The 25,036-nt window shown below is 34.4% G+C and overlaps 2 protein-coding genes across 3 annotated transcripts in view; one reads left to right on the forward strand and one right to left on the reverse strand.

Moving 5' to 3' along the window:
• CFAP96 (cilia and flagella associated protein 96) lies at window positions 1–13,974 on the forward strand. The gene is made up of 7 exons (XM_069493363.1): window positions 1–180; window positions 1,701–1,920; window positions 4,484–4,621; window positions 4,715–4,790; window positions 8,145–8,324; window positions 9,919–10,085; window positions 13,730–13,974. The coding sequence occupies exons 1-7, from the start codon at window positions 81–83 to the stop codon at window positions 13,776–13,778; spliced, it is 930 nt and encodes a 309-aa protein (XP_069349464.1). The 5' UTR covers window positions 1–80; the 3' UTR covers window positions 13,779–13,974.
• CCDC110 (coiled-coil domain containing 110) overlaps window positions 10,792–25,036 on the reverse strand; it is an 18,981-nt gene continuing 4,736 nt past the window's right edge. Inside the window, exons 3-7 of one of the 2 annotated variants that reach the window (XM_069493361.1) lie at window positions 20,249–20,304; window positions 19,891–19,956; window positions 18,543–18,653; window positions 15,610–17,725; window positions 10,792–10,832 (exon numbers count right to left, since the gene is read on the reverse strand). In XM_069493361.1, coding sequence (XP_069349462.1) covers window positions 10,792–10,832; window positions 15,610–17,725; window positions 18,543–18,653; window positions 19,891–19,956; window positions 20,249–20,304 — 2,390 coding nt within the window. The remainder of the gene's footprint in view (window positions 10,833–15,609; window positions 17,726–18,542; window positions 18,654–19,890; window positions 19,957–20,248; window positions 20,305–25,036) is intronic. The other variant, XM_069493362.1, reaches the window with a different exon arrangement.

Consider the following 25,036-nt stretch of genomic DNA (forward strand, 5'->3'; position numbering starts at 1 on the left):
AGGATTTTGCTATAAAAGAAGTAGCTCTAAGGAAACTTTTGCAGTTACCAAGATAGAGAACACAACCACAAGAAGCAACCATGCCTGCAGAAGTAGGGAAAACGGATATGGAGAGGATTGGCCTCTTCAGTGAGATGGAATATATTACTGTTGGTGATAGATATGTGTCACAATATAATCGTAAGTATATTTAGTTTTCTTTACAGCAGAACAGTGGATATTTTCTATAAGAAATTTTGAATTTAATGTTTAAGTCACATATTTTCAGTGGTCTGTTTTAAAACATTTAGTTCTAAAGTTGATTGCTTTGTAAAATTTCAATAGAGGTAAGAGAGAACTTAATTTTATAAGAGTAGGAAACTAATTTTATTGGGCTACTCTACACCCACTTATTGTCCTCATAAGGCAATTTTATTTCTTTCTAAAGGTGAATGGCAGTTTTCTCCCAGAATAATTTGCTTTTAGCTTTTTCTTCTTAGATGAAACACTCCACTATGCAGACAGCATTTACATTCACATCCAAGAAGGCCAGCCATTATTACTTTCCTGAAAAATGAAATGCTAAATGAATGGCAGAGAGATTTTTAGAAAAGTTATAAATAATCAAAAGAACTAAAGTAAATAAATATTTTACATGTCACTTAAATTTTTGGATATCCAATGACTTATATATAACAATAAAAAAGAAAACACTGATTTGTAAAAATCTCCAAGGTACATTGTAAATAAAAAAAAAAAGCAAGGTATATTTGCATAGTGCATATAATATGCTAAGCATTAACAATGAAAAAGTATATATATGAAAATATTCACTTGAACAGGCCTAAACATTCTCTAGAAAACAAAATGTCATTGCTTGTGGAAGAGGAACTGGGTGGCTAAGTATGGAAGACTTATTGTGAAAATGTTTATACTTTTGAATTTGGAACTATTTGAATGTACTATCTTTTCAAAAAATCAGTTTAAAAAATCAGTGACACAAATTCGCATTTCAATATCCAGTTGAATTAAGGCTAGTGTACACTTCAAAAATTCTTCACATTACTGAAGGACTTCTCAAATAGAGTTCTCCTATAGCTTTCAAATTGTAAAAGAAGTCCTAAATATTTCTGAAAACAGCCTTTAAAAAATTACTGGGCTACTAGTATTTCATTCTGTAAATACCACAACTTTTTAATCTGTTCTCTTATTGATGGACATTTGGGCTATTTCTTGTTTTTGATCATTATGAATAAAACTACTATGAATATTCTTGTTCATGTCTTTACTGGACATAGGCCCTCATGTGTCTTGAATATGTACCTAGGAGGGGAACTGCTTCAATTTGAGTATGAAACACCCTTGTCTTTAACCTATGCGCACACTCTTACTGAATTGTCACACAACCAGTGTTTCCCAGTACATAGATGGAGAAATACTGGATTACACAGCCTTTACGTTGTCTTCCAACTCTAAAATTAAGAGTGTATAACCAGGACCTTAACCTAAATGTTCAAATGTTTTAATGATAACCTCTTAGGCTTTATTGTCAATATAGCCTTTAACCCAGAACTTTCAGCGAATGTTTTCAAACAGTAAGTTTTTATAGCTCAAAACTCATAATTGGCCCAAACTATATTTGGAAACTTTTCTGCTATTTTCCATGTCCCTTTAGTTACTAGTGAGCTCAAAATTATAATATTCCTAATTTATTTTTAAAGGACCCTTTAATGAGGCTGCAAGCAAAAATAGACAGATGCTACCTGGGGGATCCAAAGAAATGTCAGATCTCCAGGCAGGTTATTTTGATCCCCATTTTGTAAGGATTTTTGAAGGTGAAGGCTACGTAAATCTGAATCAAGTGAGGAGACGGCATATGATGGAAGAAGCCAAAAAAAATCTAGGCAAAGCTTTCCTTCCTAGTAATGGAGAAAAAATGCTGTAAGTGTTTGGGGAAAAACAAGTCTTGAATGGATTTCTTATACCTTTCTCTATCTAGCCTAAATTAAATGTTTATTTTTCTGTAGGACTTAGATTAATTTTTAAGTATGATTTTAGGTTAGTTTGTCTTGGCTAGAGGTAGTTATATTGGATGATTTAGATTTACAGGTAATTTTGATAAAGTATATTATTAAATTAAATTTTGGATTACCTATGTCACTGTTCTCTTATTAGTTTATATAATAAAAGCCAAGTAAATAATAAAAATAAATTTGTTTAGAAACCTCGCAAGAGTTAGGTTAGGGGAACAAATTGCTTGAGTTATCATTTCTATGCCCTTGACTATTTTTTATGCTTTTATAGAGTATAAATAAAAATTGTGAGATCAGGAGAAACATTTTTTTGATAAAGAGAATAATTGATCAGAGATACGTTATTTAAAAATCATTGTGAAGATACACTTATGTGGTGGTTTAACAATACTTTAGTTGTGACAACTGTCAATGTGAAGGTTCTTTTTTTCTTAACTGTAAATCATTAGTTTAACAAATAAGACCATGTAGTCTATGTTATATATAGACTATGTTGCTATATAGTTGAGGTTTAAAATATAATGTTCATTTACATTCAGTAACTTTGACTCTCTCAATTTAGAATTTATGATAGGTGAGAACTGATTGAAGTCTAATTTTGTGCTTATTTGTTATACTTTTTGAGACTAGTAAAACTACATTTCTATAATTCAGACTTCCTTCTAATTCTAACAGGCAGTCTTCTCTTCTCAGCCAAAATTATTATCCTTATTCGGTGTGAGGGGTTTCTTTTCTTTTTTCATCATAGTTTAATCTTTTTCTACCTTTTCATACTTTGGGTAGAGTTGAATTATTTATTTTTATTATTGTTTCTTGGACTTATTTCTTTTTTGAGATATAAATTTAAAAATGTGGATTTTTTTTGACACTACTGCATTTCTTTTTCATGTATTATATGTATTTTACCCTTTAAATAACTTCTTCCTATTTTTCAGACTTCCCCCTCCCACCAGCTCCCTCGCAAGTTGGCCTGTGATGAACTTTGACCCATGCGGTAGTAATTAGGAATTGCTGCCTTGATACATTGGTTTATAATGTGCATATGTTCATATGGCAGCCATGAAATAATAACAGTTTTATAATTAGACAAGCTTTTCTTTCTTTTAAAAACTCAGATTTGTGAAAAACACCTGTAATTTAGTGGAGTACAGAAAATGTTTCCAAAAAGAGAGATTGGTGATGTAAATAAGAAGCTTTCCTATAGGCATTTATTCAATACCAAGTTATGGAACCATAGGCATTTAATAAATGCCAAATATAATGACTTTTGCTGCTTGCATTAAATCACATTCTAGTTAAATTATGCCTGTGCACAGTTGTCCTTTTCTCTGTACTATCATTGCTTTATTTTCTTACTGTATTTTGGAATTTTATGACATGTTCATAAATAGGGATTAATAAAAGTGAATATCCTCTCCTACCATTTCTAGGCTGGAGATAAAAAGTAATTGATGTTGATGTGTTTCTAGTTTTTGAAAATTTTAACTCATGTATAAACAGTGTCAAGTTTTGACAGTAGGGTGTCATTTGCTTTGTAGACCATTTTTTTATTAAAACTTATTTACTTCAGTGATAACTTAGAAATTAAAAAACTATGCCTGTTACTAACATTAGTTATCTTTTTTATTATGAAAATTTTAAAGAAAACATTTGTTAAAGTACTGGATAGTAAATAGTTTATTGATTACATACACAATGTGTGCCCAGAAAATTTAACATGAAAGTTGAAGAAAAGAAAATGTTTGGTTAATTTTTTTCTCCAGTAAAGTAATAAGGTATATGCCAAAAAGTAGAAAGTGAACACCCATATTCTATGAGATTCACTTTCCCATCAGCAGTGGAAACAATAGTTTAAAATATATGTTTTGAATGTGTAGTTTCTAGTGAGTAGATGGTCAGAAGAAATTAACCATTTATTACCACAAAGTGCCTAGAAATTCATCTAAAAACACAAGTCTGTTTATTGTTACAGTTAACTGAATTAATGGGAACTTTTCTAACTTCCTAAAGATTATGAAGTCCTGTTTGTGTAGAACATTTAAAATAAGCGTAAGAGGCTGGTGGGCCTGCTCCAGCAGGTGGCGCTGCACCAGCAGAGGTCCTGCCCCTCCACTGCTGTTGCCTCCGCTGAGAAGACAGTGGAATCAAAGAAAGAAGAATCTGAGGAGTCTGATGATGACATGGGCTTTGGTCTTTTTGACTAAATCTCTTTTATAACATGTTCGATAAAAAGTTGAACTCTAAAAAAAATAAATAAAATAAGCATAAAAGTATTAAAAACATATGAGGAAAATAAAATTAGATTAAAAACTAATAAAATTTTTTTCTTATCAAAATCAAACAAGTCAATTCTGTTGCATATATTTTCTCCTTTTTTCATCTTTTTAAAAATTGTTGTAAAATATATATGACATGAAATTTGCCATTTCAACCTTCTCCTTTTAAAAAACTTAAAAAATATTGTATTTAAGATGTGGATTAGGAAGCTACCATGGAACAATAGGTGGTCCGGTCCCATTCTTCAGTGCTCAGTCAAAACCTAGAGAAAAGTATCAGCCACCTGGAAAGAATTTATATACAAACCCAGGAAAGAAAGGAACTGGATATGGGTAAGATTTTGAATATTTCTTGTTTTGAATTTTAAAAATTCAATTAAAAATTTCTAAACCTTGAAGTCACCACTACTTGTTTTCCTTCCTTAGCTATGCAAATATTACCATAGGTAAACAGTTTTCACACTCTGCCGATTTCTATGATGCATCAAAAGTAAATTATAAGGTAAAATAATCTATCTTGAATTTTTCAAACTTTCTCTTATTTGGTTAACCCTGAGAATTCACTTATGCTCTAATTTTGTTTTATTCTATTTGTATCACTGGGGCAACAGCAGACTGGTGTTTATGGTTGTGATCATTTTACCTTAGATTTCCACGTCTTGCTGTAGATCCTCTTAGCTCCTTCCAGGATGAATTTTATTCTCTGCTTGGTTTACCACACCTGTCTTACATCTCTCTAAACTTGCTGTGAGACTTCTATTAACTTGGCCTGATCAACTATGCTCTATTTTAAGAGTTATACCCCAACTCTCAGTGATATTTCCACCACACTCTAATATTTTGTGCCTAAGAAAGCAATGGTAATACTTTGGGACTGATCAAGAAGCCATTATGGTGAGCCAATGCGATGGAGGAGCGGTAGGGTGATGGGAAAAAGTAGAGGTTAGAGAATGGACGAATTCTTATGGGAGAGAGAGTGAAAGGAAGGGAGAAAACTGCTCACTTCATTAAATGGCAGAAATAAAAACTAAAATGTACTGGCATATGCCTCTTACACTCACTGTATACCATATTTGACTTATAATGAAACTGTGGGGAATGTCTACATGTGAGTAAATAGAGGAAATTTGTAAATTTTAGAATAATGTCAACATAATGTAACAGTATCAGCATAACTTAAAGAAAGCCAATAGTAATGAGAAGTCAAGTTAGTTTGGACTTTAAGCAACAGAAATTAAATGGCAATCACTTTATTCGTTTTTGTGGTTTCGTTTTTATAAATATATAGGCTTCAACAATTTTCCTGTGCTGATTTTAAATGTCAGTGGGAATGTAAGATAGAACAGTGGCCAATTTTGAAAATGGGCATGTCCAAATCCAGGAAAAGTTTTCTGTTAAATTGGGCAGAAACCTTGGTCATTTGAAAATAAGCAGCTCTGTTTCTAAATATGAATTATGCAGTTTATATATAATTGTATATAAACTACTTTTCATCTGTAGGAATAATAAAGCATACATATTACATAACTACATACAATGTAATTTTACCAATGGCTCAATAATTAGTATTTCATCCTAATCCTTATGGGTATAAGATTGTTTTTTCTCTTTACACTAAAGCTCTTTTATTCTCATTTTCAGAATTTATTATACATGAGTCAGAAATTTTATGTTCCTGGATTTCCTAAAATTAATTCTAAAACTAATTTGAAAAATGTATCTTGCTTTTCTTTTTAGTATTTTCAAAAGGTTACTCCACTGTCTTCTTGCTTGAATTGTATCTGATGAGAAGTCTGGTATAATACTAAAATTTTTGTTCTTCTGTATGTAATGTGTCATTTTCTCTGGCTACTTCAAAGGTTTTCTTTTTATCACTCATTTGATTATCATGTGCCTCTGGGTTGTTTTCTTTCATGCTTCTTGTGCTTGGGGCTTATTGAGCTTTTTGGATCTTTGGGGTTATGGTTTTATCAAATTTGGAATATTTTAAGCCATTATTTCTTCAGGTTTTTAAAAAATCCCTCCTTTCTCGTCTCCTTCAGAGATCCCAATTACATATGTATTAGGTCTCCTGTAATTGTCCCACAACTTGCTGATTCCCTATTCACTTTTTGAAAATTCTCTCTCTTTTTTTCTCTGTATGTCACTTGGGATAGTTTCTACTATTGCTGTGTCTTCCAGGTCACTAAACTATTCTTCTTTAATATCCAATCTGCTGTTAATGCCATGCAGTGTATTTTGTTGTTGTTGTTGTTGTTGAGGCCGGATCTTGCTCTGTCTCCCAGGCTGGAGTGCAGTGGTGTCATCATAGCTCGCTGCATCCTCAAACTCTTGGACTCAATCAATCCTCCTGCTTCAGCCTCCCAAGTAGCTGGGACTACAGGCATGCACCACCATGCATGACTAATTTTTAAATTTTTTGTAGAGACGGGGGTCTTACTATGTTGCTCAGGCTGGTCTTGACCTCCTGGCCTCAAGCAATCCTCCTGCCTTAGCCTTCCAAAGTGCTAGGATTACAGGCATAAGCTACCATGCCCAGCCCCATCCAGTGTATTTTTAACCTCACATGTTGTGGTTTTGCTTTCTAGAAGTTTAATTTGAATATTTTTTATACCTTCATGTCTCTACTTAATTTTTTGAGCATATGAAATATAGTTATACTATTTTAATGCCCTTCTCTGCTAATGCTAACATCTATATCAGTTCTTGGTTGATTTTGAATAATTGAATTTTCTTATTAGTATGGAGGTCATATTTTCCTACCTTGAATTACTGGTAATTTTTTATTGGGTGTCAGGTACTGGGAATTTTGTTGAGTGCTGTATATGTTTGTATTCTTAAATATTCTTGGGCTTTGTTCTGGAATGCATTAAATTACTTAGAAATGGTTTGCTCTTTTCAGATCTTGCATTTAAGATTTGTTAGATGTAACAGGAGCAGTGCTAATTAGGGCTAATTATTACCCACCACTGAGGCAAGACCTTTCTGGATACTCTGCCCCGTGCCCTATGAATCATTGAGTTTTCTAGCATAGCTGATGGGAAGCAGCACTATTCCTAGTTCTGTTTGAGAGCCAGGCTTCCTTCTTTCAGGTAGTTCTTTTCTTGGCTTTGAGTGGTTTTCTCACACATGTGCTAGCAGTACCCAACTAAATATTCTAGTGCACATGTTGCTAAAACAAATACAGTATTCTTCTGGTAAAAGGTGACTGTGCTCTGGTAAAAAGTGATCCTTCAAACATTGCCTTATAATAGCATGCATCAGAATCACCTGGGGTGACTGTTAAACCTGCAGATTAGTGAGCTATACAGCAGACCACTGCAATCAGAAATCTTTGAGGGAAGAGCTTGGTAATTTGTAATTTAAGTAAATTATCAAGTGAGTCCCATGAAAACTAAATTTTGAGGAACACTTCCCAAAAGGATAAATAGAATAAATTTTAGGTACCACTCTTGTGGATGTGGAAGAGAGGAGAGCAGGTTGCCAAGAATGGCCAAAAGTCCTATAAGGCTGCAGAAAGGAAGAAGACAAGCCAAAGCAGGAGAAAAATCTGAGAACAGTGAAGAATTCTGAAAGTGCTATAGCAGGGTTCCTAGTAGTAAAAATTACTCTTCTCTCAAATAACTATCTATTTTAGATTTCACTTATCAAGTGTTTTCAGTTGTTGAATGATGAAATATCAGATTTTATATTTGTAAAAATTGAAAAAATGTATCAGTATTTACTTTATAGTTGTCTTTTTAAATCTATATTTAATAACATGAAATTTTTGCTACTTTATTAAGAGCTAGCAATTTTTATACTTAGTATTGTCCCATAATTTATGCTATGTAATTTCAAACTCTTTAATTTACAGAAAGAGAATGAAGAACATCGAAGTTTAGTTAAAGGATCACCTTTCAAGTTAAATCTTTACCCAAGGGAATATTTTGACATGAATCCTTATTTTTCTGAGAAACCTTTACCACCAATTAAAAAAGAAGTGAAGAAAAAATTAATTCCAAGCCCTTTTAAACCTTCTTCTCCTGGCAAAAAGGTAAGTTAGAAATTTTAGAGTGGAAAACATTAAGCATTCATTATAAAGAAATACTGCCTCTTGCTGTCAAATGATTTTATTACCCATATAAATAAGAAACGTTTGCTTTTATGGATGCCAAGAATCATGAAGTCCATTTTTACAAAATTATGTAAAATCCTGAAGCATGGCTAGTGTAGGAAATAATGAAGCTCTTGTAATGAAGTAATTATTTTCTTCAGATGTATTTGAATTTACAAGGAATTTTTGATGTATTAATACCTCTCTAGGTTCTGGGCCTAGTTTTTCTTAAAACCATAAAAAGCCAAACCATCTTTTAGTTTTTGAAATGGTGATTAAAATGAACTATTTCCCTATTGCAGAAGTTTACAACAAGTGAGAATAAAAATAAAATGCTCTAACAGTTTATAAACCTTAGTTTATACTTTTTTTTTTTTTCCCCCTGTGAATTGGCTGTGCATCTTCTTTACGGACTTTGTATTAGGATATTTGTGTTTCTCATATTGACTTGTAAGATCATTTCATATATTAAGGATACTGTTCTTTTGTCATTTGTGTTGCAAATAATTTTTCTAGTCTGTTGGGTCTTTGACATTAGTTATATTTTGTGCTGTTCAGGAATTTCGCAATTTGATGTAGTCAAATTTATCAATCCTTTGTGGTAAGATTTATGTCATTTTCAGAATGGCTTTCTTTTCCACCAATATTAGAATAATGTACCTTCTTGATTTCTTCTATTAGTCTTATCTTTATTCATTTAAATACTGAATTGCATTTTGCTGTGAAGAATAAGGTAACGATCCAGCTTTTATCTTTTTCAAAATCCAGTTTTGGGGGCATGAAGATACTTCGGGTGATAATGGAAATGTTCTGTGTCTTGATTGTGGTGATGGTTTCAAGGGTGTATACATCTGTTAAAACTCATAAATTGTACACTTTACGTGGGTATAGTTTATTGTATATGAATTAGATTTCAGGAAATCTGATTTTTAAAAAGGCAAGTTGTTTCTAATCTCACTGATGGAATAATTCATTTTTAATACCACTGCTTTGAAATGCCATCTTTATCAAATCAACATTCTCATTTTAATAGACTATAAGAGAAGTATAAAGTAAATCACATTTTCCTCTCACTTCTATTTCTAGGTGTTATTGCTAATTTTTTAAAAAATATCTTCCCCATCATTGACTGGCATTTAGTAAACCCATGTTGTGCCAGGCTCCTTGTTCCCTGTTCCCAATCAAAATATATCTGACCTAGATCTCATTCCGTCAGTAATAGGCTTGCTCCCCTAAGTGATAGCCTAATCTGGTAAACTCTCATTAAAATATCACTGCTTGGCAATAGTTTAGAATATTACCTTACTACAAACATTTTCATTTTTATAGAGAAATTTTGAAATTAGTGTTTTGCCCCTATAGAATTGGTGGTAGAGAGAACCTTTGCTGGTATTTGAATTAAGCAGTATAGGCAACTTTCTTTAAATGTAAAGCTGACTCCATAGACTACAAAAATATGCATGAACTCTTCACAAGCTAATTTAGTAGAAGCATTTTACAAAACTACATTAAATTTTCCCACTTTTATCTGTAGCCTGGTGGAATGAAGGCAGGAACATTTGACCCTTACCCAGCACATTCTGCTGACCCTTATGTGGTTAAATTGTCAAAGATTTCCAGCAAAGATGATAAGATTTTCCATCCACCAAGTGGACCAAAAAGCAGACCAACTGAAAGTATAATGACTTTGAATGTCAAAAGGTAGGAATATCTTACATTTAGCCTATAAACCAAGAAAAAAATTGTTTTCAAGTTTTTGGCTTCAAAATTATATCTTTTATTTGTACATACTTTTAAAAATAATAACAAATTTGGGCAACTTTAGAAATCTCAGCTCCTTCCATATACAGGTACCTGTCTTCTCTCATGGAAGTTCTTTTTCATCTTCCGAAATTCTCAATTGAAAAGGCTTAATTAATGTACCCAACTATTCTGCCCATAATTTTTTTTTTTTTTTTTGAGACAGAGTCTCACTCTGTTGCCCAGGCTAGAGTGCCATGGTGTCAGTCTGGCTCACAGCAACCTCAAACTCCTGGGCTCAAGCAATCCTCCTGCCTCAGCCTCCCGAGTAGCTGGAACTACAGGCATGCGCCACCATGCCCGGCTAATTTTTTCTATATATATTTTTAGCTGTCCATATATTTTTTTTTCTATTTTTAGTAGAGACAGGGTCTCAATCTTGCTCAGGCTAGTCTCGAACTCCTGAGCTCAAACGATCCGCCTGCCTCGGCCTCTCAGAGTGCTAGGATTATAGATGTGAGCCACTGCGCCCGACCTCTGTCCATAATTTTTAAACTTAATCTATTAGTACCTTATTATGAGTCATTTGAGACTACTTAGACATTAATATTTGTAGTTCAGTATTGGCTATTTCTCAAAGGGAGTTTCTCAGCGATTGTGAGGAATCCTAATGATGCTTGAGAGTTCTGTCCTTAACTTTGAAATAATCTTCTGTGAAAACAGGAAATATTCTGGTTAGTTAAAAATAATAACATCACTTATAATGCTTTGAGAAAAAGTATATGTGTGTTACCCAAGTATCTTAAAACTTCAACTTTACCCAGATTTCGAACACTCTCAAAACTGAAAAAGGTCTTTGGAGTTTAGAATACAAATTAGAAAAAAACAATCAGTCATTCCGTGTGTGTGTGTGTGTGTGTGTGTGTGTGTGTGTGTGCAGGATCATGAAGAAGTGGAAGAATCCATTTGGTTACCTTTCTATGCATTGAAAATGTTTTAATGCCATTTAAACAAACCTACGTATTTCTAACTGCGATGTACTCATACAATGAATGAAGTAAAGGACACCAAATTTACATTCTTTTCTTTTATAAAAACAGTAGTACATCTTTAACATTTGGAGCCTGATTATAATAACATTGTTATTATGTCATGAAAATAAGACTGCCTTTCTTTGCAAAAGTGTATTTCTAACTCACTACTCAGTAACTTCTTTAAACAATGTATTTGCCAACAGAACTAACCAGCTAAAGACTAATTATTTAAATTTTTTATGAATAAATTTAAAAATACTAGTGCCATTTGTTATCTTTTACCTAATCAGAAATATAATTTTAAACACATGACTTCTTTTGGGGAAGAAGGCTTCATAAAAAGTTGATACTATCTTAAAATTTTGACAATTTGGAGCAGTCTAACTTACATGATGGTGATATTCATTACTCTTGTTACTCATGAGACTGTTGAAAAGATTCCGTGGTCCCCTGATACCTAACAATGGCTTGTTTACATTGTATTCTCTCAGCATCCATCCAGAATTTCAATATGTATCAACTTTTCTGACTAAAGTATTTTAATCCATTCAGTCAGTCTTTGAGCATCTTAACCTTTACATCATTTAGGGATTTATCTAGCACTAAATTTTGTGTTGAGAGTTTTCAAGATTAGAAAAATGATTTTAAATAGGGAAAACTTAAAATTTATATAGTTTATTACTTCAGATGTGAATATTTACAAAATAAATGCGTGTAAGCCCACTTTTTTATAATATGGTTACTGTATTTCATGTACTTTAAGATGTGTTTTCTTCTAAAAAAATTGAAATTATATTTTTCTGGTCTCACAGAGGCATTAGCTGAAACACCATCTAGTTTCAAACATTTGATACACAGAACTGAAGGCCCTTTGTAATGTGGCTGTAACCTACTTTCATGTTGTCTTTTTCCTTATTATTTTCATATGTCCTTTTCTCATGAAATGTAGTATTTTTTTTACCCCCCCTGCTATGTTGCTAATGTTTATTTCTTCTACCTTCTACCTGCTTTCTATCATCTTTTCTGTAACGTCTACTAATATGCTCCAATGGAGCTTCTACTAAACTTTTCTATGTATAACCTATGTCTTTTATGTGTGATAGTCATTTTGTACATGTTATACCTTGTGTTATAGTCATTTCATACATGTAACTGTGTTTGATTTTTATATATTTCAAAACACCTCAAATTTCCCCAAGCAGCAAGTGTGTGTTATATAAAGTTACTTCTTGAGCATTTGTATGTGTCAGTAGCATTAACTACAGAATGCTGTGTATATTTCCTTTGCCTCTAATACTATGTATGACATCTGTATTAAATCATGTGTGCATCTTATTAGGAGTATTGGAACCAACCCCCATAAATTCAATTTCATTAATGTATTAATGTATATGTGTTAGTATCACTGCAACTAACTGGAAGCATAGTACATTCAAATTTTATGTGAAATAAAATAACCACTCCCCCCAAATCCAATATAAAATACTTTGACAAATGGCCTAAATAGCTATGACACCATCAAATTGTAAATTGAAGTTAAACTATGCCAATAATACAAAATCACTGACTTATGAGGTGCTATTACAAGTGAGGTAATGTAGGTGAAATGAATAGCCCTTATTAGATGCAATAATTAGCTAATTCAAGCCTTCTGAGCCTACCGTGTATTGCTGATACTTTATATGGGTTTGAATGAACAGATTTTAGGAATATAATGTGAATGATGGCTTAACCCACATGGGTTTTAATAAGCTAATATAGATGATGATAATGATGATATAGCTGATTTTTGCATATTTTATCTACTCTTCATAGCACTTTGGTGACAATTTTGTAGAATAAGTAAAGAAATTGATTTTGACCTAGCAAAATTCAAATTTTCTAAGAGAATCAATAAAAACTGATTATCACGGAGTTTTCTTTTTATGGCCAAAGGATCTTATAGGGTATTGGACTTAGAGACAGGAAGATAGGGAGCTTTTCTTCTATGTCCTTTGACTTTTAACCTTTGGCAAGCCACCTATCAGTATTCTGACCAACTTTACCTAATAGACAGTAAAATTAGAATTTTCCTCATCACACCCATACTCAGATAGATGGAATTTTATGTGTTTGGGGGGTGGTATTTCAGGTTTTCTCTGTGCTCTTTTCTATCCAGAGAACAAACCTGATAAAGTTTCATGCTGTCACGGGATGCATGTTTGAATCAGGGAAAAAGAAAAGAGGCATTGGTTGCCCTTTTAGTAATCTTGAATTTATTGAAATTTCTTTCTTTTTATGTTATCACAAACATTATCCTAAATCAAGTTTTAATTTCTTTTACTCTAATTTTAAAACTAATAAACCTTTAGACAGTAGTAGTTACAGTTGATTCCATAGTTGTTTTCCTTCTTGAATTAAGTTTTCTAAGTATATCTGACTTTAATAAAGAGAAATTTTTTAAGTTTGTGAGAAAATTTTGGTTTTGGATTATATTACTTTAAAATTTTTTAAGGCAAAAAATTTTTGTAAGAATATAGATATATTACTTGTACCTATAAAATTAAATGTGCATTTATTTTCCAATTTTAGGGCACTAAATATGAAGAACTACAAGACTGCCTCAGTACAGTCCTATTAGCAACTGGGAGATAAGTAGCTAATTAGATCCTGACTACCAGCAATTCATTATCGAGAGCTAATTATTTGAAAAAATATAACATACTGTGGGCCAGATAGCTCAAGCATTTAAAAGAAATTTAAACCTGCAACTCTAATACTCTTCCTTATTGTATTACTACTACTTAATCAATAAATAGTATTTGCTAATAATTTAACATGTGATTGCTAATCTGTGTTTTTAGATTTATATTTCTGAGTAGAATATAATTTGTAGAGATTTTATGAAATCCTGCAGTATATGATTTGAAAGCTTTTACTCCTAATGTTAAAAAATTGCAGAGTTGGAGGGTAGGACTGTGGAGGTGGGGGCTAGAGGGGTAGGAAGTATACAGTAAATTCTGAACTTGCTCTTTCTTCTTAGAGGTGTTGAAAATTGGATTGACAGCTATCCAAGTGTCATAGCCTATTTAGCATTCTTAACATCAAGGATAAATATTAGATACATTTATATTGCATAGGTTCATATATATACACATTATATAGTGAGGCAAATGCTTCAGTTTATGTGGTGTCAAGGCCTCCTACCTACGGCTTATGTAAAACATCAGATTATTTAGCCAATGGCAGAATGTGTTGGGGGACGGAGGGGAGTATCTTATAAAAATTACAAAGTTGCAAGGTGGATAAGGTTCGTCTTTGGTATCCTCTCATGTTCCTCTCTAGCTGTGCAAAGCTGCCTCTCCTGGAGCATCCCACCTAAGTCCTACCCTCTAGTTTACCATATTAACAGATTAAAGGAGAAAGAACACATGATCACTTCAATGAATGCAAAAAAAGCACTTGACAAAATTCAACAAGGAATTATGTAGCAAGCAGTCTTGGAAGATAGAGATAGTGTCTCTGTCTGGAGCAAAGGACAGGTCTGCTTACAGCCTTGGAGGTAGAGATAGTGTCTCCTCTGGAGCCAGGGTAGATGTGCTCTTGCTGTCCAGTATAGTAAAGGTAATGTTTCCATCTACAGCAAAGGGCAGACATGCTTAGTGCACATTATAAAAGATCTGGGTTCTCTGAATTCCTCTGCTATAATGCAACCGACTGAGTAGCCCTCTTCATGTTCCTGTAGAAACTGGGGCATGGAGAACTAATGTAAAGATGCTGATACTCTGGCTATTGCTATTGTTGTGAATAACAAACTGTCCTTTATCTCTGACCCAGGAGTCTCATGTCTTCCACTAGAATCCATGAAATTGTGGCAAGCTAACATCATTAGCTTACTAGTTGGGTAAAATCTCAGATTCTTCACAGTTCTTGATAATATAAAAGTATATACTAATTCTAATTTCTAATTTTAAAAACCAGCCTACTCTAATGTTAATAAATTACAAGGTAAATATAATCCTATGTAAAAGTGAATTTAACATTATTTTATGATGAAAATAGTACTTGGACAAAGGTTTTTGAAACATTGATTTCAGACATTTATTTACATATCTTGGATGGAAACAATTGATATGGTTTACTTGGAATTCCTGGAAAAAAAAAAGAATTTTTTAAAGGTGGAGTATTAATTATACTTCAGAATGATAATAATTAAGATCTCCCTGCTCCCTGCCAAAGTTGCTTTGTGCATATACAATGTAAATAAGTAATATAAATAAAATAGTATACATTTTATCTAAAGAAAAAAAATTTCCGACTAATTCCACTATATAATAAATTGGATACAAATCTTACAAAATTCAATTGTATTCATCTTAAAGTTTTCTTTTTATTTCTATACTCTGGCTAGTGCCCAACAGGCTAAAAGAATCTTAAAACACATCTCTAGTAGTCTACCACAACATACGTACCTTTCAAATCAGGAGCTAACGGCCTACTCCTAGGACTGGAAGTGTCTTCATAAATATCATAGTTGTCAAAATGGAATTTCTCTCTTCTGGAAATATAAGCTGTTTTTGATAGATCATTATGCTGACTACAAATTTTATCGCTTAAACTTGAATATTCTCGTTGAAGATTCTGCATCTCAAATTCCAAGGTATCCCTTTCATTTTCTATACTTCTTACATAGTTTTCTAAAAGTATTTTGTCTTCAGTAAGTCTACTGATGCTGTTTTCAAATTTTATATTTTCTTGACTATTTTTCTTTAGTTCTTCTTTCAGAATCTCATTATCTGTTTTAATTTCCATTACCATTTTTGATAACATTTCACATTCCTTGCCGATTTCTGACAAGCTATTCTTATAAATACTTGCTTCTGATTTTGCATTTTTTATTTCTTTCAGAAAATTCTCTTCTGCAGTAGATTGGTAGGTTTGGATAGTCTCAATTTCTCTTTCCATCATTTGTCTAGCAGCAGTAGATTCTTGTAATGTTGTTTCAAGATTAAGTTTTTCATTTTTAACTGTTTCTATTATTTGAAGAAGTGTCTCTTGTTCAGTTTTTGCTAATCTTTCTTTCTCTTTTAGCTGCATTATCTCTAACTGGTTTTCTTTTAGTTCATTTTCATGTGAGCTTTTTTCCTTTAGAAGCTGGTATGTTTTTTTCTCTAACATTTGTTTTTCATCTTGGATCAATAGAATATTTTTTTTCATTGCTTCCATTTCTATATTCATTCGATTATTTTCATTATTGACAATGGCCATATCATTTTGAGTTTTGTGATCCTTACTTTTTAGTTGATCTAATGCTTCTATCATTTGTTGCTTCTCCAAAGAGAGTTGGCTGTTTTTTTCCTCTAGAGTTTTATTTTGGCTTTGGAGAACATTATATTTACTAATTATTTTTTTTAATTCTTTAAGACACTCCTTGCCATCTTCTTCTGTTGTAATTAACTTAGAATGAATAATGCTTTTTTCTTCCATCAAATTCTTAAGTTGTTTTTCATATGTTTCAATTTTCTGTATCAGAGATTGTGTCGTAAAGACAAGAGGTTTTATTTTGGTCTTAAGGGTTAGATTTTCATTCTCCAGTTCTGTTACTTTTTTCTGTATCTGCTTAGATTCTTTTAGGTAATTCTGTAAGTACTGAATTTTTGCAACACACTGCTCAGTAACAGAATTGACTTTGGATGTTTTCTGATTTTCAAATACTATTGATCCTTGTTTTTCCATAAATGGTTGCCTTTCTTGGACTTTCATGTCATGTTTTGTTTGGTCAAGGAATGACAGTGTATATCTTGGCACCCTGGAATGGAATTTTAAATCTGTAATACTCTTGCCTGTGATAGGAATTTCCTTATTGTTTTTTTCATTCTTCTTACCCCTGTGTATTTCACTCTTAGATAATTTTTTACATTTCCTACAAAAATTCACATGGATTTTTGACACTGTTTCCCTGAATGGGAGTAATCTGTTTACTAATGCCTCTAATTCTGAAATCCTCTTTGATTTTATGTCTTCATTTAAGTTACCTTCTGTGTTTTCTTCCTTAATAAAGTTAATTTTTTCTTTATGAATAGGGGGCAGGTCATATTTACCATTACTTTGAATATTTGCATCAATTTTTAAAGTTTGAAGTTCATTTGTAAGTGCCAGTTCCCTCTCATGTGACTTTTGAAGTTCTTCCTTCATTTGTTTGATAGAGTAGCAGATATCATCTAAATTTTCACAAAATCCATGCTTGAGAAAAGGCACAGTAATTTTGGATTTATCCACAATTACTGTATCAGCTTGAGACATCACATTTTGAGGGGCAGCAGGTAGAAAACTATGAAGGTTATTATAATTCTTCAACATTTCAGAATTTACTGAAGGGTTCACAATTACATTTAAAGATGAATTATCTGTTGGAGTTCTCAGAGTTAATATGTCCTTGAAATGTATCTGGGATGGAATATTTATATTTTGAGGAAGACTGTTAACATTATCACTAACGAATTTCTCTTCCACTGCATGAAGAGTTCCAGAATCTTCAAAATGATGCATTTTCTCCATAGAGAGGATTTCTTCTTGATTCTCTATAGGCTAGTAACAATAAAAAGAGTGCTATAAATGTACTGTCATTTGCCACACAGCCAAGAAATTAAGATATTTTGTGGAGGATTTATTTATACAACCAAAATAAGCACTTTATCCATTTCTACAGGAAAAAAAAAAAAAAAAAACCCAACAAGTATGATTCATTTTCTCCAGAAAATTTAACAGTTGTTTTGAGATCTGTAACTCTGGTCTTCACAATTTCCTTAGAACTGGCACTTACTTCCTTAGGGGGTGAGATACAGAGGCCAACCCCCCAATTTCAGAAATAGAAATTTAGCATTCTTCAAGAGACCACCATAGATAGGTGGGGAAGATGGAAGCAATAGGTCAAATGGGAGTTTAAGGAAAATGAATATTTCCACTGCCGGGCTGTCAACCTTAGCTTGCATTCCTAGTTTTGGGTGATTTTAGGGCTGTGACTATCCTGTAAATGTGGATCTATGTTAACACAGGGATGGCAACTCTGGTTTGGAGCTGTGCCAGGGAATTCACCCCAGGTCTAGGTCAATCCTAAGTGAATAGATAGGCCATGAAAACTGCCTTGTATTTGAATTTACTTGAGAATCTTCTGATATCTAGACTAAGTCAAATGTTCCTCACAGACTCTCTTAAGAGAAATGGGGAAATTGTGGAAGTAAACGCACATCTTTTAAGGTTTTCAGGACAGGAATTTCCTTATTTTCATCTCTGACGGTCCATTCTTCCTGTAAAGAAGGGGAGAATGTAACAGTGAGGAGAAACCGGTGGTAGTCACATTTTTGAAGTACCTACGTATACAAATGATTTGTATAGAATAACATACCAAGTCCTTTTCAATGCGTGAGCTGAATACTAGATTTTTGTCTGAGCTACATTGAGGGTTTTCTACTTCAATAATACTTTTGTTCAATATTTCACTGATTTCAGATTGTACCTTTAAAAGATAAATTGAGTATGTTAGAATTTGATTTCAGATTTGTAAACTATGAGTGTATGGGGATAACAGATATAATTAAAAGATACCTTTAAGTTTTCTGCCCATAAAAATTCTTTCCCATCATATAGAATATAAATTATTATAATCTCTATCATAAAGGAATATTTAAGAATATTATGCCTTTATTATATGATTATAAAATCAGAAAAACTTAATTTAGTAAAATAATAAAATTCTATGAACTATGTTCAAGTAATTTTAGGTGTTTGACTTTTACATTATAGAATAAATAAGAGACCTTTGATCCCTGTCATCAGAATGGAGTCTATTCTGTCACCCTCAGGAGGAGTTTATCTTCTCTTCCCACTTCTCTTCAGGTGCTTTTAGTGTATGAACATCAGGATGAAGTTTATATTGGGTCTTTAGTGAATATGTGTGTGTTATACACCCCTGATATCCATACCCTAGCCTTCTGTTTACACTACTTATTTCTTCTGATTGAAGTCCATGTGCCTTTGGTGATACTGATCCTACCTCTAGCTCCCAGGGCGGGTGTGTAACTCAGAGCTAACCAATCAGAGAACAGCATCTGTCTGGACAGCGATTGGTTCAAACATTGCATGGGACCCAATCTGAGGCAGTCTGAATCAGGCCCAGAACCTTAGTATTATAGAAACATTAAGAGCAAAGTGTACTCTCTTTTCCGACTTGAATCTTGAAGGATAAAGGACTGGAACTGTAAGCAGATCTTTTGCCATCATAAGGAATCCGAGAATCCACTACTGTGGAAAGTGGAATCGAGACAGAGCGAGACTTGTTCCTGATGCCACCGAGTCCTGATCACAGGGATTAAGCTGTCCTAAAGTGAGCTATCGCCAGGACTTCCAGTTACTTGAACTATTAAAGTGCATTTTTTTCCCTGAACCAGTTTGAATTAGTGTTTATATCACTTGTAATGAGAGGCCCTATTTGTAGACTATCTGTACTAGCACTTTAAATGTGTATTTTAAAAAATTAGTGAGTGCTATCTCTTTTTGGCTCATAATCAAATACAAGTGTAACAGAGAGAAGAATACAGTTTCCTTAAAACAAATTTTGAACCTAGAATATGTTGTGGCCTCTGTTATATTAAATTCTATATCAGCGAATCAACTGGCTAGTGATCATCAGCTTAGAAGATGCAATGGTACTTTAAGTTTAGATATTTCATATATAGAGATGAAAAGAAACATACCATGCTAACATTCTGCAAAGTCTGCATTCGCAGAGCCTGAAATGATTCCAACTGATGCTGAAGGACCTATAACAACATCAAACAAAGTATGAAATTGAATACTTTTAGGTAGATGAACATATTCTTGAATGGTTATGATTTTTTTTTATGTCCCATAAAATTGCCTATTACCAGAAAGGATCCCATGAGGGTCAGGTGTCTAAAATCCTTCATCATTTTTGGTAACTCTCCAACACACTCTCATGAAGAATTTTGGAGGATAAAGTGGAAGAACCCATATGCATTTAGGAAGTATTTATTCTGAAAAAGATCAGCCTTTACACAAGATTTTGGAGATAATAAAATGAAATATACTTACTTTCAGTGCTGATTGTGGTTGGAGTTGATTTTCTGATTCTGATATGCAGCCATGTTCTAAGAAGGAAAATTGAAAAACCACATGATTTAATTCTCAAATTTTAATTTTAAACAGCTGTATTAGAAAGCAGTCTCCTAACTTGCTTGGAGAGTGAGACAGAGAGATAATGAGAACATTTGATATTCCCACTATGCTACTCACGTAATAAGTTTAGAAAATAATCCTCACTTGACTTACAATACCCACTTGAGGTTGTAATAGTGTCTTTACTTTTGTAGTAAGCCATTAATTTGCAACACCAAACTTGGAACTCTCAAAAACTCAAATATCTTTGTTTCTGGGTTACAAACTACATTCTTTTCTTTAAAAAACAAAACTAATAATCCTCATGTTATAGGAGACCCTTGGCAGAGTATGATATAGGCCTCAGTGTCAATGAAAGTTCCAGGTGATGGTTTTTTCCCTTACGGAAAACAAGTTGGATTGACAGCATAATTTTGTCTTGCTCTTAAGCTAAGTACCATAAAGATGACCCATGTGTTCCTTCCCCTGGGAAAGGCAGTCTCATGTGCACAATCTTTGGATCGCCTCTCGGCATTATATATATATATATATATATATATATATATATATATATAATCTTCCACATCTACTCCCCAATTTTCATGATATTTGCCTTGGGCCTGGAACATTTCTTTACCAAGAGATAAAGAGTCCTCACAGCCTGTGCTGGACTTGGTACCTTCTGTGGAAATACCTTTCCCCATTTGAAAATCAGTGTGTACTCCTTTGTTCTGCTTAAGTGTGTGTGTCACATGGCCCCGGGCCAGTCTCCTTGCTGGGAGGGGACAGGTCCTTCTGCTGCAGCACAAGAGGGGTGTGTGCAGGCCAGTGGCCCTGCATTGGCTGTAGGAGGGACCCTCTAGCTATGGGGAACCCACACCCACTACTGACACTAATCTGGCTCTGTCTCTGCGTGAGTAAAGCATCATTCCATCTAGTGCTTGACTGTTGTGTCTTCCTTGGTGACTCTGAGGCTAGGATAGGGTAGACAGAAGTACTTGAACTTCTCTTGATAAACAGGCAGAATGTCACTTACTTGATACCTTCCTAGATAGATTACAGATCTGCAACAGGGGAGAGACTATATAATGTTGGCAGATTTCGTAACATACATCCCTCTTTGTCCAAATGTTAGGCTACTTGCTTGCTGTGTAAATTTTTTTGTTAAAGAATGTAAACATTTTCAGTGTCTTAAATAAAATGAGAGCTATGATTGAATGTTCCCCTAGGCTGACAATTTCTGCCCTATGAGAAGGTTTTAAAAGAGGTCAGCAAACCTTCTCCATCTGATTGGCAGTCTGGCAGGAGCTGGTTGCAAAGTCCAGGCACCCCCTCTGCCATCTGGCCTCACTACCAAAAGAGCAGCACTGGCTCAGAGCCGGGGGCTACTGGCCGGTTGAAGAATCCCACCTTCAGCTAGAGGGCAGGGAGGGATGGCGAGTCTACCCGGATCTTGCTTAGCTTTGCCTCTTAGTGGGAATAAAATGGCAGTTAAACTCCTAGTAGTTTGAAGTGTTCATGTTGTTGAGACAAAAAGGAACTGAAGGAAGGCCAGGACCAGTACAGGAAGGCATCCCAAAGTTCTTTAGACCCTAAAGTAACCTCTTCTAATAAACTCAAGTAGATCAAAGTGCAAATCAAGAAGAATATATACCTAGAATCCCACCTAGAACTAACCATTGTTAATTTTAGGTACCTATCTTTCAAACAGCTCTCTGTGCACATATGTGGAAAAAAGAGAAATGATTTTAGAACAGTGGGATCATTTTATACATGCTACTTTTACATAAAGAATATTAAATCTGTATTTACTTGAATTTAACAAAGTAAAAAACTGCAAATAGTGGAAGTCATTGTTAGTATTCGTATTTTTTCACTATATGAGAGATATTCTTTCTAAGAAATCCCTCTAAACTAATGAAGATATATATCATGAAAAAGATTAAGAAGTTGGAATCTTTATGCTTTTAAATAACATACATTTCTATTGTATTCAGTGTTGATTTACTCCCTGCCAAGAGAGATGAGAAAATTAGCGTTCTATCTTTCCACATCTATCCTCCCTTTTCATAATATTTGCTAGTATATTATTTTCACACTGAAGTTTTATGATGTTTACATTCTATTCTGTAACCATAATTCCCACGAAGGTCTTTATTTAAACACGAAGATAGGATATCATTCTTGTAAATATCTTCAGCCTTCAACTTTATTCTTATTGGTGTTACTGTTCAAAATTCCATATCTTTCCTGTACCTGCAGCAATAAGTTTCCTTTGCTGTTCAGATTTCCTTTGTTTCATTAGGAGGACTTGAAAGTTCAAAGCTAAATATAGGATTCCTTTTGCTAAAACCAAGTAAGAAATATGGGACCAAAAGAAACATACAGACTTGATAAAGGGATATAGTAAATGATAGCTTTTAAAGCAAGAACAATGGGATATATATATGGCTTCTATATTTATTTTCCATTTTCCATCTCTTCTTCCTTTTTTGGTCACAGGATTGTGGAGTTACCAAGCTGCTTCTTTTCATATGGCTCATGTTTAACCTCAGTAACTCTGTTCAGAATTTCTATTTCCTTTGACAGTGTAGAAGATTTCTCTTGAGATCCTTCCCTAAGTACCACTAGTATTATATATCCCTCTAATCTATAGTTTCAGGGCCAGGGTATTTTCCTATCCATTTTTTCTATAGCCTAAAAATTGGGTGCAGGGGTCTGGAGGAGGAGAGATCTTTTGGAGCTGTGTTGAGAGCCTTTGTTGGAGGATGCAATCTTTGTTGTGTTGTTCTCTGAGATTTTTGTTATAAATCTAATGGGAGGTGTATCCTATTACCATAAGGTACTCTGTTGATTTGGGCCATTCTTTCAATTTAGTATGGAGCTCTGGAACTAGGATTGCCACATGATTGTTTGGGTTGTTCACTGCACAAGGGCTCCTGGCCAAAAAGGATATATGGGGGCTTAAATCCAACCCATGCTCCACTCCATTCAGCTACCCAGCACCCTGTGTGGGTTTGCATCCTTCTAGAGGAGGGTAGACCTTTTTCTAATGCACACAAAGGCACTCCATGGGCCAGTGGCAGCCATACCCAGAACCTCCCCCTTTCTCAGACTAAGCTCCTGTTAATCAATGTCCAGGTTTACCTGTCTATGCCAGCACTGCTACCTCTACCCTCCCCAAATCAATAGAAAGACACACGTGTTTCCTCTTTCTTTCTGTATTCATACATGGGGGGGGGGCATTAATGAGTAGTTTCAGGATTTTGACTTGCTTTATTGCTTCTGAAAGTCAGGGGCAGAGTTAGGAGCAAGGCTATGGTTTGCCTTGCTAGAATCTTCTGTTTTTATCTTTGGCTTCCACTTTTCAGTTTTATGTCCTGAAAGGGTGCCCCCTTCCTTCTTTGGGTTCTGCTGGTGAATTTTTTTGCTGGTTTTCTAGCACTTTTTTTTTTGTTCATTCCATTTGGTAGTGGAGAAGGGAGATCTGGGATATTCTTTTGCTCTGAAATCTCTCCCTGAAAGTCTAGAATAATTTTTATAACTTAATGATTCAGAATTTTCTTTTTGGTTTCACATTTCAGTGGTTCATTCCTTCAACAACATCATTCATTCGAATATTGAGTGTGCCCTTTAGGGTGTGCCCTGTGGTAGGTGCTAAAGATACAGCAGTGACCAAGACAGTCAAGGCACCTACATTCTAAAGGAGCAAACAGGGAAAGACAGCAAACAAAGAAATAAACAAGGTTCTTGCAAAATGATAAATGACACATAGAAACTAGGCTGCGCCTCTGAGTGGGGAAGTGAACAGCACTGGATAGGGTGGGTAAAAAAGCCCTATCTGGCCAAAATCTGAGATTTTGGCTTGGAGCCCTAAGGGCCCAGCCAGATAAGCACCTGTAGGAAAGCTTCTGACCGGAGGAAACAGCCAGACCCTGAAGAGAGCAAGTGTTCTGCGTTTGCAGAGCAGAGAGGAAGCCAGCATGGTACAGCTTCATGAGCCGATGAGGGTGCCAGATGATAAGATGTTGAAGGGCGAGGAAGGGGCTAGGTCATGTGGAGCCTCACAGGCCACATTGAAGCATTTGGCTTTCACTTTAAGTGAAATGGGAAGCTTTGGAGGGTTTCGATTGTGAGAATGATTTCACTTACTGAAAAGTGTACAAGTCACTCTACTACGTGATAATGAATTATAGTGGGGGGCGGGGAGGGAATGCAGGGCTATTGCAATAGTCCAAGTGGAGTTGAAGGTATCTAGGACTAGAATGGTAGGGGTGGGGAGATAGAGAAAAGTAGGTCGATTCAGGGTACACATTGGAGATAAGGCCAGCAGAATTGCTAGAGGATTGGATGGGGTCAGGAGGGAGGAATGAAGGATGACTCCTTGGCTTTTGGTGAGAGCAGATGGAGAAATGATGATGTCATTTACTGAAATGGAAAAGAATGGGGTAGGAACATACTTTAGGAGAAAAAACTGTTTTTGAATATGTTAAAGTTGAGTTGTCTGTTAGACAGCAAGGTACACATGTCAAATTGGCAGGTGGATATACAAGTCCATGGTTCATAGGAGTGGCAACAAACACCTTATTGAGCAATGGATGTCACCACTGGCAGAGAAGGGTGGTGTCTGTGGTGTGACAGGCACAGAAGCCCAAGTGAAGTGGCTTCAGGGGAGACTGGAAAGTGAAGATTTGTGGGCACTGCTATAGGCAGCTCTTTCTAGTT

Source organism: Eulemur rufifrons, chromosome 18 (genome assembly GCF_041146395.1).
Source record: "Eulemur rufifrons isolate Redbay chromosome 18, OSU_ERuf_1, whole genome shotgun sequence".
Taxonomy (NCBI): Eukaryota; Metazoa; Chordata; class Mammalia; order Primates; family Lemuridae; genus Eulemur; species Eulemur rufifrons.

Excerpts from the sequence above, each read along its gene's own strand:
- CFAP96 (XM_069493363.1), top strand. The coding sequence starts at position 81 with ATGCCTGCAGAAGTAGGGAAAACGGATATGGAGAGGATTGGCCTCTTC. Across the intron at positions 181-1,700 it reads ATATGTGTCACAATATAATC|GACCCTTTAATGAGGCTGCA; the intron begins GTAAGTATATTT and ends TTATTTTTAAAG. Across the intron at positions 1,921-4,483 it reads AGTAATGGAGAAAAAATGCT|ATGTGGATTAGGAAGCTACC; the intron begins GTAAGTGTTTGG and ends ATTGTATTTAAG.